The 17037-nt window shown below is 56.2% G+C and overlaps 6 protein-coding genes across 6 annotated transcripts; 5 read left to right on the top strand and 1 right to left on the bottom strand.

Annotated features, from left to right (window-relative positions):
- Positions 1 to 407: 407 nt before the first annotated feature.
- Positions 408 to 683, bottom strand: PHYSODRAFT_460767 (hypothetical protein; the record flags this gene model as incomplete). Its single annotated transcript, XM_009539617.1, has 1 exon — positions 408 to 683. A coding segment is annotated over one exon (276 nt), but the record flags the coding sequence as incomplete, so codon positions are not given.
- Positions 684 to 3017: 2334 nt separating this feature from the next.
- On the top strand, positions 3018 to 6490 carry PHYSODRAFT_341321 (hypothetical protein; the record flags this gene model as incomplete). The annotated part of the gene is made up of 7 exons (XM_009539618.1): positions 3018 to 3086; positions 3173 to 3868; positions 3920 to 4850; positions 4904 to 5053; positions 5126 to 6072; positions 6117 to 6229; positions 6256 to 6490. 7 exons carry the CDS (start codon positions 3018 to 3020, stop codon positions 6488 to 6490), a joined length of 3141 nt encoding a protein of 1046 aa, XP_009537913.1.
- A 3085-nt stretch (positions 6491 to 9575) lies between these two features.
- PHYSODRAFT_390243 (hypothetical protein) lies at positions 9576 to 9779 on the top strand (the record flags this gene model as incomplete). The annotated part of the gene is made up of 1 exon (XM_009539619.1): positions 9576 to 9779. A coding segment is annotated over one exon (204 nt), but the record flags the coding sequence as incomplete, so codon positions are not given.
- PHYSODRAFT_392166 (hypothetical protein) lies at positions 9775 to 10122 on the top strand (the record flags this gene model as incomplete). Its single annotated transcript, XM_009539620.1, has 1 exon — positions 9775 to 10122. A coding segment is annotated over one exon (348 nt), but the record flags the coding sequence as incomplete, so codon positions are not given.
- Position 10123: 1 nt separating this feature from the next.
- On the top strand, positions 10124 to 11062 carry PHYSODRAFT_307114 (hypothetical protein; the record flags this gene model as incomplete). The annotated part of the gene is made up of 3 exons (XM_009539621.1): positions 10124 to 10501; positions 10545 to 10809; positions 10977 to 11062. The coding sequence occupies 3 exons, from the start codon at positions 10124 to 10126 to the stop codon at positions 11060 to 11062; spliced, it is 729 nt and encodes a 242-aa protein (XP_009537916.1).
- A 2408-nt stretch (positions 11063 to 13470) lies between these two features.
- On the top strand, positions 13471 to 16445 carry PHYSODRAFT_341324 (hypothetical protein; the record flags this gene model as incomplete). The annotated part of the gene is made up of 6 exons (XM_009539622.1): positions 13471 to 14145; positions 14226 to 15116; positions 15196 to 15552; positions 15625 to 15674; positions 15737 to 15857; positions 15984 to 16445. 6 exons carry the CDS (start codon positions 13471 to 13473, stop codon positions 16443 to 16445), a joined length of 2556 nt encoding a protein of 851 aa, XP_009537917.1.
- Positions 16446 to 17037: the final 592 nt, after the last annotated feature.

Raw genomic sequence — 17037 nt, forward strand, 5'->3', positions numbered from 1 at the left:
CCTTGGCGCTCTGAACTACTACAGCTGCTTCATACAGGACTTTGCTGTCTACGGTGCCGCGCTATACCAGCTGCGAGACGAAGACTTCGCACGAGGGGGTGACCTCTCTGCGGCCAAGCGAAGTTTCGCGGCATTGCAACGAAAGGTCGGTGAGGCACCTGTCCTCCGACACTTCGACCGTGACCGAGAGGTCCATGTGACGCTGTTTGCAAATGAATGGGCAGTGAGCACCACGCTCATGCAGGAGCACGATGGCCCGATGCACCCGGTGCGTTTCTGCGGCCGAGTGCTCAAGAACGCCGAGATGAACTACCACCCGGCAGAAAAGGAGGTACTGGCTTTGCTGCAGCTGTTGAGTGTGTTACACCCAGCTGGCCGGTCGGACCATACATGTGTACACGCGGCTCTCGACGCTCGACGGCCGCCATGATGTCAGCATCCGTCACCGAGGCCACTGGCTTCTTCAACACATAGGTAGCCATGTTCTTCAGCGTCTTAGGCCTCACTGAGCCCTTGACAGTGGCAACAACGTTCTCGAACGTCTCGCCAGTGGTGGTGCAGCGGTGGCGCATCTTCTCCACGTAGCGCTCCCACTCGCGATGCCAATCAATCATCGCAGCATGGTCCCAACTGGACAGCTCAGGAGCCCTGATGACCTCGAAGATGGGGTGCAGTAGCGACATCTTCACATCACCGTCGGAGTCCACTGCGTAGCCCGGCATGGTTGAAGTCCGCTCCAACAGAACCTAAGGCGAACTTAGTGGGATCGCACTTAGCCGAGTGATGAAGGTCCTCAAACGCGTACTTAGTCGACGTTGCTCGGTAGTCCTTGGCCAACGACGACAGGAAGATCTTGGTCGCCACGCGCACCGAAGAGACGAAGTTCCGGACAGTCGACGACTTCCAGGATCAACAAACTAAACGCTTCGAAGAGCGGAAAGCTAGCTTTGTCGCGAAACCCGGGGTGTTTCTAAAGAGGAAAGTTTATTAAGAGCATCTCCACCGGTCAACAATTTTTTTGGCAATAACGATTTTGTCAAAACTTTTGCGAAAATAGGTTCAATAGGCTTCACACCGGGTCAACAAAATCTTGGCAATTCGTTGGCAATTCTTGTTGGAGTCCGGATTTGGACAAAAACAATGACATAATTGCTGGGGTTTCTGTTGGTGGCAAAGCGCCATGAATGGCATGGGCGTATTGGCCCCTCGAGCGCCAATCCACACTTCACCTCCTATTCGTTCACAGCACCACCAATATAGCACGTTAGCCTACCAGCATAGCATCATTATAACCACACAAGTATGCCACTGCCCGCGCACCTGCGGAAAATGGCCACGCGCCATCCTCTACGGCCCCAGAGCCACCCTTGCCCGGCAAGCAGGATTTTGGAGTCTGCATTTTCATCCACAGTAACGTCAGTATTGCGAGTTAGCTCGACGCCGACACTGCATTTTGTTGCCCTAACAGCCAGCTAAGTATCGTACTCATAGACGTTGCCTGTACCCACCTGCTCCCCGCGCTAGACGCCCACTCAGCACCTGCTGCATGTGCTTCCGAACTGGGTACATGAAGAATGGTACACTAGCTCGCTATACATGTACCTCAAGAATGGTACAGCCGTCGCCGCAGATTGATGGTACTGACGCGACTTTGTCCTTGGCAGCCTGTTATTGTACCCATTGGCCAGCTCCGTCGTCAATCGCTGTGGACTGGAGACGCAAAGCTGTGGATTATCCCTCAAAAAGCTATGGATTTTTCATATTTCCTCGTAGGTGACTGGTGTGGCTGTCGTCGAAATGTGTAGGAACGGTACAGAAAATCTCAGCAAACCCATAGGCTTTGCCGTTTGCTTTGCCCAAAAAAAGCCAACACCGGTGGAGATGCTCTAATGAGGAAAATCAAACCAAACAAATTTAGGGACCTGAACTAACTTCTCTCCTGTTGTTGTTCTTGCTCTCTTGTTCAGATTGTCGTGTTGGAAAACACGAGTTTACGAGTCCTCGCCCTACCAACCGAAGTCTCTAGGACGAGCCCTACCATAAACACACGCCGTCTCCGAAGGGTCGGCGATACATTGTCGGGATAATAAACCTGAAGACCAGGTCCGATCTCTTATACGGGCTGGAATGTGCCTCCCTGTGTGTTGCGGGTCAGGTAGGTTTACCCTTTGTTAAAATATAAGAGCACCCTTAGCCACGAGCTACGGCTAGGATGCAATGTACACACGCGCTTTCACGCTTAACCCACTGTGGTCCCTCAGAAAGGAAGGGTACCAGGCCAATCGAAGCCTCTTACAGGGGCGCCGGGGCGAAGCCTCGGCTAGAAGTCAAATACACTGGAGGGTCCTTGCCTCACACCCAGTCAAACGTACAACTGTACACAGAGGTCTCTAATACCTCCCAACACTCGGCCACCTACTCACTCTTGGCCTTACCAGGATGAACACTCGGTCAATGCACCTTATGTTCACCGGCAGACATACCCCGTGCAGCCGAGTGTATCCAGACCCTACGCTAAGCTTAGCGACTTACCGTAGACGGACGTGACCCTTGTGTGGCTTGGGTGGAGAATTCTGCTCTCTTTAATGATTAGAGACTGTCAGGCCTCTCCTATAGCTAATCACTAAGGTCTATACAAATATCAAGTGTGGACCGAGCTTTCGAGCTGATCCTACAATCGGACGAAGCTTCGTCCTAAATCCGAACTGCTACTGGGCATAAAGTGTACCCACTATGAAACTTCGGAGGCCTTGGCAGGCAGTTTATTTTGACCCGCCGAGACCCTCCTGTCACTCCGTAGTCTTTATCATTCATCTGGGCACTAAAGCGCGGGGAATGTGACCGACCAATCAGAGCCCTCGGTCAGCCATCTCTCGCAAGCTCAAGGCAGTTAGACCTCGGCCGGAACTCGCCCGGCCGTCGTCATTTCCCGATCTCACAGCGGCCCCAAACTCGGCCCGAGCCGTCCCAAGTGGTGAGTGCCGTGTTGCCTTCGTGCCTCTCTGCGCTCCGACGCCATGCAGTCCTCCGGCGGTCCTGGCAGCGCGCCGCCCTTCACCTTCCCGGACCTCGGTCCAGTCGTCCAGGTGAGTCTTCGTGCGAGGTGCTTGAGTGCTGTGCTTGATCTCTTCAGAGCATCTAACCGTCTTCAACTTGCTGCATCTTGCTGCAGGACACTCAATTGCGTGGCCCCACGGGGCAGGTCATCGACTCGTCGGCGCTGGCCTCGGAGGCCTCGGTGTCGTCTGGTGCTGGTGGCAGCGCCGGAGCTGCTCCGTCACCAACTCCCGCCTCTGCAGGAGAACGCGGGGTGGCGGGCAGTCTCCAGGCCGCACCTTCGGTCGTCGCGCACCATGCTTCGGCTGCAAGCACCGGAGAGACCTCGGCTTCGAGTGCAGTGGCTCCAACGTTGCCAACTCCCGCTTTGCCGTCCGCTAGCGGGGCTTCGTCGGACCCTGCGTGTACTCAGCTGGTCCCCAGGTCCTCGCCCGACTCCAGTCCTCTGCACGAGCCTTCGTCAAATGCTACGCACTTCTGCCGCACGGGTGGCCCGCTGCCTGCAACTGCGTGCGAGGCTTCGGGACTTCCTCCGCGCTCCTCCGCGCAATGGTATGCTGTCGAAGACATCGTTCACCACGAGGTGCAGGCTGCGGTCGAGGAGCTCCGCGAGCACTCGGAACGACGTTTCGCAAACTTCGCTCAGCTGATGGTCGGCTTGGTGCGTCACCCTCCGCTTCGTGTCGACTACGAGCTGGACCAGAGGCCCGAGTGCGCTCAATCCCTCGGCGAGGTAGTCGAGGCACTCAATCCGGACCCTTGCGGGCTGCCTATGGGCTGGGACGAAGAGATGCGCAGGCTTCGGTTCGAGGTTCAATACTTCGAAAGGCGCGCTCAACACTTCGAGTCGCTGCTCAATTAGGAGACGGACCTCAAGAACCAGGCTCAGGTCCTGTGTACCCGAGCCTCGTTCGAGCGCAACGAGCTCTTCGAGGTGGTCAAGTCGCTTCGCCACGAGCGCGACGAAGTTTCGCGTCAGCTGAGGAAGCACAACACTGCCATGGCTACGAACGACGAAACGATCGCTCTGCTGAGGTCACAGTGTGAGCGCTACGAGGCTTCGCTCAAGGCTTCGGACTCGCTTCTGGCAAAGGATCGTGAGCTCTTCAAGTCGGGTCTCCAAGAGTACAACCGCAACATGAGGCAGCTCCGAAGCCTGCTCATCAACCAAGCGCGTGGTCAACCGGAGGCTCGAGAACTCGTTCGGCGGATGGATGACAACGTCCTGCCCAGAGCATTCGATGCTTTCCTGGAGGTGTTCGACTCTGCATATTCCGCTCCAGGCGCGGCTCCTGCCACTCCAAGTTCTCGTGAATCTTCGTCTCGAGCTGGCACTACTCGCCATCGAGCTGCTGCTCCGGCTGATGTCCAAGTCGATGTCTCGATGGAGCCTGCTGAGTCAGGCAACGACTCGGATGACGAGTCGACCAGTCCTCCCCCAGCCAAGCGTCGTAAGCATGCTCATCGCAAGTCTCGGGAGACACAACAGGCTGGATCCAACCGAGCTACAAGACTCGGTCGTTCTTCTGTCAACCTTCAGCAGAGAGCTCGTGCCAGGTCGGCTTGTCGCCCTTCGTCACTCAGGGCCCCAGTCGAGTCTGCGGCTCCAAAGGCTCGCCCTGTGGCGTCACAATCTTCGGCGGCTGGATCGGCTGCTCCCAGCACAATTCCTCCGGCTTCTCCTCACCCTTCCGAGGCTTCTACTGCCCTCTTTTCCGACTCGTCAGAGGCTGAGGTCGAGTTCGAGACTTCGGACCGGAATGACGAAGTTGAGGGCAAGCGTTCTGCTGAGAGTTCGCCGTTCGAGGCTTCTGTATAATCCCGCCGCGTCGTGACGGGCGTCCAGTTCGTCCGGCTTCGACTACGTCTTCTCTCCGCTCCATGTCAGATGTTGAGCGCGAGAATGCGCCAGGCGACGAGGTTATCGGCGACGCTACTGCACCTAGCGCTAGCGAGCCTTCGGCACCGGCTTCACCTCCACATTCACGCTCTCAAGGTTCGGCAGGCCGATGCCGGCAGCGCAATCCTCGTATCCAAGTTGTGGCAACTCTCTCTGCGGCTAGCACAGCCGAGATGTCAAGCTTCGCTCGGGCGTCTACACCGCCAGCCCCAGTCCACGGGGAGCAACCCCTCGTTCGGGTGTCCCGCAAGCTGCCGGATACTGCGACTCCGTTCATCGACCCTCCGTTCCAAGCGTATGGGGCCATGCCGTGCTGGTGCATCATCCAGAACGTTCGAATGCCTCGGCCTATTGCTGGTGACGTGATGGTGGAGTGCTCGGTCAAAGGCACAGAGGAGTGGTCGGGGTGGACAAATCCGAATCGCCCATTCCACAGGGTTCTCGCCAGCATGCCGGACGAGCCTTGCCTGTTCGAGGTTGCGGCGTTCATGCCGGACGTTCCAATTTCGATTCGCGCCGAGGTTCGAGCGCTGTTGGTAAAGCTCTGGCGGCAGTTCACGAGTCGATCTGTCGGCCGTACTGAGAAGAACGACCTAGGCTTCTCACTGTTCGAACGAGGGCATTGGATTTCGACGACTGCCGTGGAGCGTTTCCTCCAGGTTATGGCAGAGACCTTCGGTGAGGAATCGCCTGAGTACTGCGCGATCCTGGCGGCGTGGGTCAAGTACAACCACGAGCGCAACAACTGTGCAGACCGCCTGCGTCTGCAGATCCCGAAGCGCTGGTGGCAGTGGTGCTTCCCATCCTTTGCTGGCCACATCTCGTGCGAGACCGAAACCATGCTCGAGCCTTCGGTGCTCCAGTATTCGTTCGAGAACTTGACGTGGGCGCCTCGGTCGGATGATTGGGTTTCAGAGTGTCTAGAGCTGGATGGACACCAGCCTTGGCGCAACTGTTGGGTGGATGTGCCGTCCGAGCACCCGTACAACACAACCTTCGCTCCGTGCAACCCCATGGTTCCACTCTTCGTTCCGCGTGGCATGACTGTTCGTGAAGTCGCGACAGCTGTTACGATCAACCCGGTGCTGGACCCTCGCCGTGTTACGGCCCCGTGGGTGCGTGAGTTCACGAACTTCACGGGCCTCCTTTCGGTCTGCAGGAGGACGGGCAGCCAGGTGAAGACGAAGTCTCGGAAGAGGAGGAGGTCGAGGAGCTGATCGAAGAGATCGAGTCTCCGGTTGCTGAAGAGTCTTCGGAAAAGGCTCAGGACGAGTCTCGCCGCGCCTTGGATGCTCAAGAGAAACTACACAAGCGCTAGGAGCTCAAGATGCAGCAACGGCAACGAAGGACTCGGTTCAAGATCGCGTCGCGGCTTTGGAGGCCCCTGTTGAGGAGGCCTCAGCCAGCGAGACTCCTGCTGACACGCCAAGTTCGTCTCCAAGTGCTGCTGATCGAGCTACCACGCGGGGCGAAGCTTCACCGGCTGCGCGTCTCCGCGTTTTGACCAAGGTTGCGTCGTCCTCGGACGCCTAAGCTTCGTTCCAGTTCTCCATCGTTCTTTCATGTTTAGATCGAGCTAGATCACGGTATTCAGACAGTCCGTTCGTAGTATAACTAGCTCGCCCATGCAATTCAGTAGTCGTTTGTCCTTCTTCAGCTGTTCTCCACAGTTTCTCCAGTCGTGATCTCCACTTGGTAAAGTCTTGTCCACTTCAACATACAAATATACAATCTTCTTTCCGCAGTAACATGTTTGGTCTGCTGGGGCAGGCTGCGTAGCCCTGCCGGCAGTTCATCATGGTGAGAGGGATGCAACTAGTCCTCGTCAGCGACTTGGACCATTTGCAACCTTTGGTCACGTCGTTTCTCGCGTAGATAGTCACACAGCAGTCCGCCACAAGACAGATTCGACGCGGGCTCCCACGAGGGTTCGTCATAGCCGACCCACTTCACCTTGAACTCTCGGACGGCTCGCTCAGTGCTTGTCGAGAGGGGAATTCTGTCGTCCAAGATGGCTTCAACCTCATACTCGCCTGCCAGGTGGTTGGGTTCCCAACTATCCTCCGGGAGTAACTCCTCGTCGAAATCCAGTCGCGTCTCCTCGGTTACTTCAGCAGCAAGTCGAGCCTTCGGCCGATCGCCAAACTCGTTCACCGCCTTCAACCGGGACACATGCACTACCGCGTAGAACCGGTAACCACTCTTGTCAGGCGAATCCAACTCGTACGCATACTCGTCAACCATCTGCTTGATGCGGAAGGGACCATGCCATCGATGAGCCAACTTCTTGGTCAATCCTGGCTTGACGCGTTCCATGTAAAACCACGCACGATCACCAGGCTGGAAGAGAGACTTCGGTGCGGGTCTGGTTTGTCACCCTCACCCTCTGCACCTGTCGGCTCATCTTCCGAGGTTTCGCCAGTCGCGGAAGGTGGAAGCGCAGCACGTTCTGCTCGGCTCAAAGCCTCGTTATGCTTTTGAGCACGCCGAGCTTTCTCGCCTGCTTGGTACTCTTTAGCCTTTTCCAACGCAACTTCCTGCTGCCTGTTGACTTCTCGGCGCCATGCCAACGCATCGGACTGTCGCCCGACACCTCGCTTCATTGAGGAGGACATTGCTCTGGAGGGTGGACCTTGCGTCCCATCCGTGCACCAAGTAAAAGGGCGTGTCCTTCCTCGTGGCGTCCTGCGAATTGTTAATCGCAAAGATCAACTTCTCCACAATCTCATCCCAGTCTTGTTGCAGCGGGTCCTCCGCGTACACTCGCACCGATTCCATTACGGTCTTGACCGAGCGTTCCTGCTGACCGTTAGCCTGCGGCCAGCAGGAACGCTCAACGTAGCCCTAGATCTCGACTGCATCATCTCGGCGAAGGTTTGGAAGACCTCGCTCATGAAGCGCGGGTCTCGGTCATGCCTGATCAGAGACGGCGCTCCGAACCTTCGGTACACGCACTCTTCGAATGCTTGTGCTACACAGAGTGCAGATGTGTCCGCCATCGCCTTGCCCATGACGAATCCAGTGAACGCACACTGAAACAGTAGCAGTGCGGTATTGCCCCGCCGAGTCTTCGGTAGGGGTATCACAAAATCCATCGAGACATTTTGTAGCGGACGCTCGGCCAGAATGTTGCCTGGGGAGTACCCACGTAGCTGCGGGCGACTCTTGGTTGAGCTACAGTCAGGACACGAGCGTACGTGTTTCTCCACATCGGCGAACAAGCTAATCCAATAGTAGCCAGCCTTGACTCGGTGGTAGGTTCGGACGATACCTTGGTGACCGCCCTCCAACGAGTCATGACAGTTCTGTAGGATCTCCTGAACCATCGTTGTTGGCACCACTAGGCGTAGTGTCGTCTCCTCGGCCCGGTCGCGACCCCACCGACGGTTCGAACCGAGGAAATACAGCAAGCCATCTTCGCTTAACACGAACTTGTCAGCCATCTTGCAGGCTTCGCGTGCAGCTTTGTAGGCAAGCTTCGCTTCGTCTCCCTTTAGCACCGTCTTGAGGTTTGACCACCGGAGCTCCTCATCCTGGGCTGTGCCAATGCGCCTGCGCCGTTCTTCCTGCACAACTAGTGGGTCGATGTCGTCAGCACTCGGTTCATGGACCACCGTTGCATCAGGTCTCGGTTGGTCTGGAAGTTCGTTAGACTCTTCGTTGCTGACATTATTAGCTTCGGCTCCTTCGGCTCCCTCTTCTGGTTCATCACCCGAAGTTTCATCGGCAAAGCGTACTTGTTTCGCACGCGCGCGGGCTTGTTGCCTCGTTACCGCGGCTACATGTCCAGTATCCCGTACAAAATCGAAAAAATTCTTACTACGGTCACTGTCGCGCGTATCCATCACGCGTATCGAGTTCACGTGACGCGTTACAACTTCTTCAGAAGCTTCGGAGGCTTCGGCTGACGGTTCATAGAGCACTTCTCGGATCCGATTCAATTCCATCAACTCTCGTTTTCGGTCTTCGCTGTTCACACCTTCTTCTCCAAGGTTTCGCTCGCTAAAGAGTCTGCAGCTGCATTGAACTCTCGGATAGCATGTAGGTACTTCACGGACCGAAGTCTCGCGGTCAGTTCCTTGTGCTTGTTCAGTTGTGCCATCAGCGACTCCTTACGGCAAGCGATCACCCCTAGGGATTGCTGGATTGCGAGTCTCGAGTCCCCGACGATGACTAAGTCCTCGGCCTCATGTTCTAGGGCGGCAGAGACCCCGTTGTTCATTCCGGTGTACTCAGCGAAGTTTACAGTCGTGGTCTCGAGATACGCACTCGCAGCGATCACTACACTCCATTCCGGAAGTCGCCATAGTATCCAGGCGCAACTGCCGTAGCCACCATGCTTCTCGGTCTTCGCCGAGCCATCAAACGAAAGTACGTAGCCACTGTAGGTACCTGGCAACCGTGCATAAAGCAAATGCGGATCCATCCGAACACTCGGCGAGCCTTTGGCTCGAGAGGTCACAGGTGCCAACGAGTCTTCGAGGTCAACGAAACTTGTAATCGTCGACTGTAAAAGCTGCGCGAAGGCGCAATCCTTTTCCTTGACTCGTTGCACCACTAAACTCCACGGAGACAGTAAGACGGCAAATTGCGTTGCGCGTCCGAAGAGTGTCTTCGACTTGTGGACCCAGTGCAGGCACGCTGTCGCACGTCCAAGAATGAGTTTGTGCCCGATGTCACCTCTCTGTTCCGCCAACAGCTGAAGATGGACCTATCGATCGATGATTGTGACGCTAAGATCTTCCGCTACTATGAGGACTTCAATGGCATCGTGGAGGACAATGGACCCCAAGGGCTGACCGGGGCAGGTGAGCCGGATGAAGGCTCGTTGTCGTCTACTGGTTGAGAATCTGCAGCCCCCCGTGCTGAAGGCTCAGATCAGCCAACTTATCGACTTAGAGAGGCGTGACTGCAAATCCGATGGTGTCGCCCTCTTTGATTTGATATTGGAACATGCGACTGTGCAACAGCGGTTTCAGCGGATGTCGCAGGGTTATGCTGGAAGAGAGGATTCCAAGTCGGCAAAACCGGAACAGAAATCGCAGCGGGTCAGCACCAGCAAGAGTGGCTCGACGCGCTCGACCGCGCCCATCGCGTCGGCGCCGCCAGAACCAGCGCGAACTTCGCAGCCTACGCGGGCCACGCAACCGACACGCTCTCCTCCACATGACGGCTGCTTGGTCTGCAAGGGACCCCACTGGCTCAAGGACTGCCCTACCGCGACGGGGATGCAACGGGAAGAGGCGCGGAGGAAGTTCCGCGAGGCTAAGGAGCAGCGTTCGGGCGCCGTTAGGTCGAAGGCTGCGCGGTACGCTACCCCCATCGGGATCAGTCCGTATCAATGGGCTCTTGGAAATGCCCTACTCGCCTGACACGGGTGCTGACAAGAGCGTTGTGCCCCGTGATGAGTTCGACTCGCTTCGTGCCATGCAGCCCAGCCTCCAGGCGGCGACACTCCTGCATGCTGTGGAAGCCGTGATGGCCGACGGACGTACCCAGTTGTGTGACCAAGAAGTCCTATTGGATTTGGAGTTGGCGGGTCGGGTATCGCTGTACGCGGTGCCGTGTCTAATTTTGGCGGGAGCAGGTGACGAGGTTTTTGCTAGGCCGTGACGTCTTGAAGGGCCTCGGTATTGATGTTGAGCAGCAGCTCGCCCAATTGGCTGGCCCATCCCTGCTGGAGGATGAAACGGACGAGTTTCCCGTAGGTGACGCCATTCCAGTCCCCCAAGACGCCGCTGGACTTGTCAACGGGTTTGCCCCGCTACTCGACCGAGCTGCAGCCAATGGCATGCCGCCAGAGCACCTCGGCACGCTGCGCGAGATACTCGAGATATATCCTGACGTGTGGGGTGAGGGCCTGGGCTCGGACCCGCCTGCTAACGCCGAGCCTCTTCGGGTCACGCTACGAGCGGATGCGGTACCATACCGAAGCGCGCCGCGCAAGTATGCGCCGCTACAAGCCCAATTTATTCGCGAGTATGTGCAAACACTGGTGGATAACGGGCTGGTTGTGCAGAACAATTCGTCTCGCTGGGCGAGCGCTGTCGTGCCGGTACGCAAACCTGGTACGCAAACCTGGTACGCAGGACAAGTTCCGGCTGACTATCGACTACAGACCCGTCAACGGCATGACGGTTCCCATAGCGGGCACGATGCCCTCTGTCGCCACGACGACCGATGGCTTCCAGAGCAAGAAGGTCTTCGGGCGAGTCGACTTCACGCAGGGTTTCTGGCAGTTGTCGCTGGACGAGGCCAGTCGAGAAATGTTCTCCTTCATTACGCCAGACGGTGTATTTACACCGAATCGGGTCCCGCAAGGAGCGATAGATTCGGCCTTACACTTCCAGAGCCAAGTGCAGACCAAGCTGGCTCCCCTAATACCTCACTCGGAGCTCGTGTGGGTAGATGACGTTATTCTGTTTGCACCAACCGTGGAGGATTTCCTGGTGACTCTCCGCGCTTTCTTCGAGATCGTTCGCGATGCCAACTTCAAGCTCAACATGGCCAAGTCCTCGCTGTTCGAGCTAGAGATCTTGTGATGCGGGCGTCTAATTTCGAGCAAGGGCATCCTACATGACTGTGACGAGGTCGGTGAAACCTCTTACGCCCAGGTGTATAGCGATAGCCCAGAAAGGGTAGACGAGCAAACCTTTTTGGGAAGGTAAACCCTGAGCGCAGATTTCCTTGAACGCAGGTTCTGAGGAAAATGCGACCAGGGTGGCGTGCCGCCTTGTGAATACCTATCGGTGTCGTTTATCTTCGGGGAGCCTGGGTCGATTACCAGGTGAGTTGTCTGTGGGGTTGAAAGCCTTGAGTTCGTTGAGCGTAGCGTTCACTTGTCTGAACGCACTTCTCCGAAATGACTGAAGCTTGAAGCGTGGGTGAAGGATCAAGGTTACTACCACAAGTTAGAACCCCAGAAATACACACCACTTTTAGATAACCAATACAAATGCAGAGTTATACACAAACACACAGCCGCCACTTATTCTTAGACCCTTGGGCGGTGGATCGTACACCAGTCAACTAATCTGCGATCAAGGTACTGGTCAACCTTGAACGCACTTTCACACGCGCACCACCCTCAGATGAGGGAAATATACAGACCAAATACAATCCGATCCTAAATTCAGTCAATCGAACTGTTCTCGGGGGCGACTGCTACCAAACCACCCGAGCTATCAATCGTTAACATGAAATGGGACACCACCCTTACCTCAACGCAATGGGCCCAACTGGGAAATGAAATACGTGGATCACTTCAGCAGCCGGAGCAGACTGATCCCCACGTAACTGGACTTGAATGTGTGTGGGGAGCTCCGCACTGCCCTTGTCCTTAAAGAGAGCGGACCCGATTCCTCGATGACTTGCGCAGTAGGGGGTAAAACGAACTCTCTGATTGTTATCTGCTAGACTATCGCTAGGCTTTGTGTAAAGGTATCTCACTCGTAGCGTTCTTCTGTGTTCTTCGCCATGCGTCTGGCGAATATCTTGACTTGAGTATACTGGAACTGTTGACGTAGAAACTTCCCACTGGATTCTTGCCCAGCTTCAATGTGCCCGTGTCTTTGTGCATGACTGGCTCTTGAGAAACCTTGGCCGCATGTGGCCAAGGTTTCCTTGAACCCGCATTCCTTGAAACCGGGTTTCAGAGTCGGCAGGCTTGAACGCAGTGCGCCTAAAGTCTGCGGCCAAAGGCAACTTGCGCCCAAGGCTGAAACCATACTCAAGGCCTTGCGGCCAAGGGTAGGTTGACTCTTCACTGGGTCGTGGGGCACTTGGCGGGACTTCTTTCGGGTGGCCAGCGGTCTGGACACCATGTACGCGACTTCACTGGGGTGGATGAGCTCCGGGTACACGAATTCGATGTGCGTTCAGGGCCTAGGCGAGGCGGGACACCACACACGATACGTTCGTGCAGGCGTTTTCGTCGGCCTCAATGGGTCAACATGCTTCAGGACGGGGGCGGCCTGGACGGATCGACTGCGTTCAGGGTTTCTCATCTGAACGCAGTCTTCCAGGCCTGAAGGGCCCATCCTAGGCTTGATCGCACTTCGCTCCGCGGAACACAGCCGAATTCCAGCTCAGATCTTGTCACACGGTGTACAGCCGTGTCCGGGTTCAGTCTCGGCCAATCAGAATGGCGGATTCAAGCAGGTCGGTAGACAGGTGATGACCGGTTGAGGTAAAACCTCGTTCAGTCTCGTCACAACCGTCCCTTCCAGTCATGGTCTGTTATAGAGGAAATTCAATCCGAGCTGGCACATCATGACTGGACCGAAGTCTGACGGGGCTGAGCTTGAACGCAGTTCTGAAGCGCGGGCAGTTGGCCAACTGCCACGCTTGCGAATGCTTCTGCGCCCTGTCTCGCTTGGTCAGCAACTGTCAAATCTGCGGCCAGACTCGTCTCCAACCGCGAACTTCATTCCAGCTTTCATTGCAAAATCTTCTTGAAACGCGCGGCACCGACCAACACGGCAACCTCGCGGTCACATGAGCGGCACAGCAGCATGACACCGGTAGGGGACGACGCGCCAGAGGCACGCACGCAGGGGGACGACGCGCAGGAGCGCGCCAACCAATCGGGGGACGCCGGCAAGGCGTCTGAGTCGCAGGAAACACCGGCGGAGGCGTCTCCTTCGGGCAACGAGCGTCGAGTGCGCTTCGCGGGCAACAACGACGACAAGGAGGGCGACAACGGCGAGAAGCACGTCGACGCGGATGGCGATGAGGTCATGGAGGGCTCCACAGTGGATACAGAGGCCAAGGAGAGTGATGATCGGCTGAACGCAGATCCCAACGGGTCGAGCAGCCTGAACATAGTTTCGGCTACCTTGAACGCAGGCGATAAGGCTTCAGATGAGCACTCATTCCTCGCGCCTGGGTGGCATGAACGCCGGCTCGTTTCAAACGCCGAATATGCAGGTCTCTCCACGTCCAAGCTCGTTCCTGCGTCCAGCTTCAACTTCGCCGACGAGAGTGTTCAGCGTCCAGTTTGCTGGCTGGTGTCACCTCCCATCGCTTCCGATATGCCGCTCAGAGTGGTTGGAGTCCCGGCGTCTGCAGACGCGGTTCACAATGGAGCGCGTTTTCACGATGGATATGGTGGGCTGGAGGTGCTGCAGACTCTCGAAACCCTCACCGACGAGGACTACAAAGACCTTGAATCAGTCATTGGGCCGAATGTGCGTTCAAGCATGCTAGAGGTGCGACAAAGTCTCCCGTCGGGCATAAGCCTCGCGTCCATGTTGAAGTCGTTCGTGAGTTTGCTTCGGTGCTCAGTGTCTTACGAGCTGAGCGACTTGCCGAACGCACTTTCAACACGGTGTCGTTCCTGAAACGGCTTCTCAACAAATACCGGCAGCTGAAATTGGCGATCGAGTCCAACGGCCAGACTTCTGCACAGCACACGGTGGATCTGCTGGACGTGAACGAGGGTCTTCGGCGCGAATGGGCTGTCATGGAAGTGTACTGGAAGGAGGAGGTCGAACGCATCACTGCGGCCAAGCAGGATGGCGAATCCGCGTTCAAGCAGAATTTCATCCGTCAGCAAGAAGACCACCAACATGCACTGAATGCGCGTGCAGACGAAATTGCCGAACTCAAGGACCAGCTGCAGACGTCTGAAGCTTTGTGTGAAGTTCTGTGTCGAGAGATTCGCGAGAAGACTTTGGGCGCATGGGCATTCAGCGATTTCTTGGATCGCGAACCACAAGTCACGGTAGCAGGGAACTGGAAGCGCCTTCAGGAGCTGTTCGGACACTTTGCGGATGGCACTACGCCTCCTGCTGGCGGGATTACAAACATCCACGTGGTGGCCATCGACCAGCCACAGTGTGTCTGTGGTGACTACGCAACTGAACGCAAGAAAGCCAATGGTGGCGACTCTGCGTCCAAGCTTGTTCCTCCGCTCAAGAAAACGGTTGATCTCACTGGGGGCAACGCGGGGTCCAGCAAATCCAAGTCCAAGCAATCTGCGTCCAAGGGAAAATCTGCGTCCAAGGGTTGTCGCAAGAAACTGTCCTGGGATGAGTTCCTGAAGAAACGCCAGCTGCGTCCAAGCAACTATCGACCCAGTCCGCAGTTGGCTCTTCCAGCGTCGTCCAAGCTCGCTCGTTCCGAGGATGAAGCGCGAGAAGTTCTCCCGGGGCCTCATGTTTGGCGAAAACTTCGTCATGATTTGCGCTATGTAATGCGGAACGGTTTCACATACCAGGACGCGAGATGGACTCGAGCTGCTCTCTTCCAGTAGCAGCGGGGACTCCGAATATGAGCAAGAAGACGATGTTGAACCTGACGATTCGGATGTTGCACCCAAGGTTCCTGAAACTGTGGTTCCAGCGAAGCAGTCATCTCTTGCGGCCAAGCGCAAACTCGACATGCTTGAATCGGGTGCGGCCAACCAAAAAGAAGGTTCATTGCTTCGTCGCTCGCCGCGGAATCAATCCAAGGCCAAACCAACCCAGTCTGGATCTGCGGTCAAGAAAGCGCGACTTGCGGCCAAGGTCATCGAGCAGCTGATGGAGTCTCCACGTAAGGCTACTGCTCTGGCTAGAATCTCGTTCAAGCGTCTGACGTTGGAACAGCTGAGCGTGATTGAAACGCCCGATCCAGCGACTTCCACGTCTTACATGTGTTCCGGGATCAAGATGTGATTCTATCAGAAGAAAAGCAAGCCTCAGACCATCGGGTTCCCAAATTACGCGCCGCAGAAGTATGACATGAAGTTTCTCGAGGAACGCTGGAGCATGGAGCTGTACGTGACGCTCTTCCCAGGGGCAAGATGATCCAGAAAAAGCTCCCCTGGAACGTCATGTTCGCTGAACGCACAAAAGTGCTGTACTGCCATGATGCGTCCAAGTTGAGCGCTGATACCATGCGCGGTCTCAAGAAGCACGTCGAGTTCATGGAGAAGTTCTGCCAAGCGTGGTGGGACCTGTTGCACTGGATCACGATCAACTTTGAGCGCGATGCTGCTTCTCAGAGACTCTACAAGCTTCGCCGCAGGCGCACAGACTCATAGATCCGCCGGTACAAAACCCATCTCAAGAAATTGGTCAAGATCAAGGATTTCCCTGAAACGCTGTTTCAAGAACCTGGCATCTGGCCGCTGCCGCAGCGTATTTGCAACTGGATCTGGGAGGACTCTCGTGTCGTTGATTCAGACGGCGAGCCCAAGCCCCTGCGTCAGCAGCTGGTCGAGCTGGACGAGCGTGAGCCTGCCCGCACTCTTTGGGCGACTGCAGCCAACGAGGTTGAACGCACCAAGTACGTTTCAGCCGATCTCCGCGCCAACCACTCGATTCCACTCCCTCAACGCGCTCGCAACTGGATCGTCCCTGACCGCCTGGACAACGAGCCCGAGGAGGAGGATGACGAAGACGACGACGAGATGAGCGAGTTCGATGACGATGACGAGGAAGACGAGGAAGAGGAAGACGTCGAAGAAGAAGACGTCGAAGAGGAGGAAGTCGAGGAGGGGTAAGTTGAGGAGGGTGACACGGGCGAGAGGGATCAGTGAATCGCTAGCCGCACTTCTTCATCCCGGACTCTGGACGCAGCTTTAGCATTACTCCATTTGCATGTCGTAGCGTAGCCACTCAGAGTTCAGGAATACATGTTTTCACACCCTCTTGTCTGTTCTCCACCTTGATCCAACCTTCTTCAATCTTCTGCGCTCAATCATCTTTGCTTGAAACGGGGTTTCAGCCACGTCCCTCAGCTCTTGTTCAGGCACTTCTCCGCCGAAGTCACATCAACGCATGGCGGGCTGGCCACACTCCACTTGCCTTCTCCACAGCGTAAATAATTCCATAATCCGATCTCCACATCTCCACTTCGTAATGTTCACCGTCATCAACATCTGCGTTCAGTCAAATCCGCGTCCACACATTTGTCTGCGGTCAGAGTCACTCGGTCTTGTTTTCAGTGTACAGTCAGTTTCAGGGGCAGGTTCAGTGACGTTCACATGTTCAGCGGTCTGCGGTCAGGCATGTGGGCTCAGCGAGCGCTACACGCCTGGATGATCATCCCCAGCCTGCATGGCCTGGAAGCGGGCTCGCGCCTTAGCTCCCTGG

This window comes from Phytophthora sojae (assembly GCF_000149755.1).
Source record: "Phytophthora sojae unplaced genomic scaffold PHYSOscaffold_13, whole genome shotgun sequence".
NCBI classification, from domain to species: Eukaryota; Oomycota; class Peronosporomycetes; order Peronosporales; family Peronosporaceae; genus Phytophthora; species Phytophthora sojae.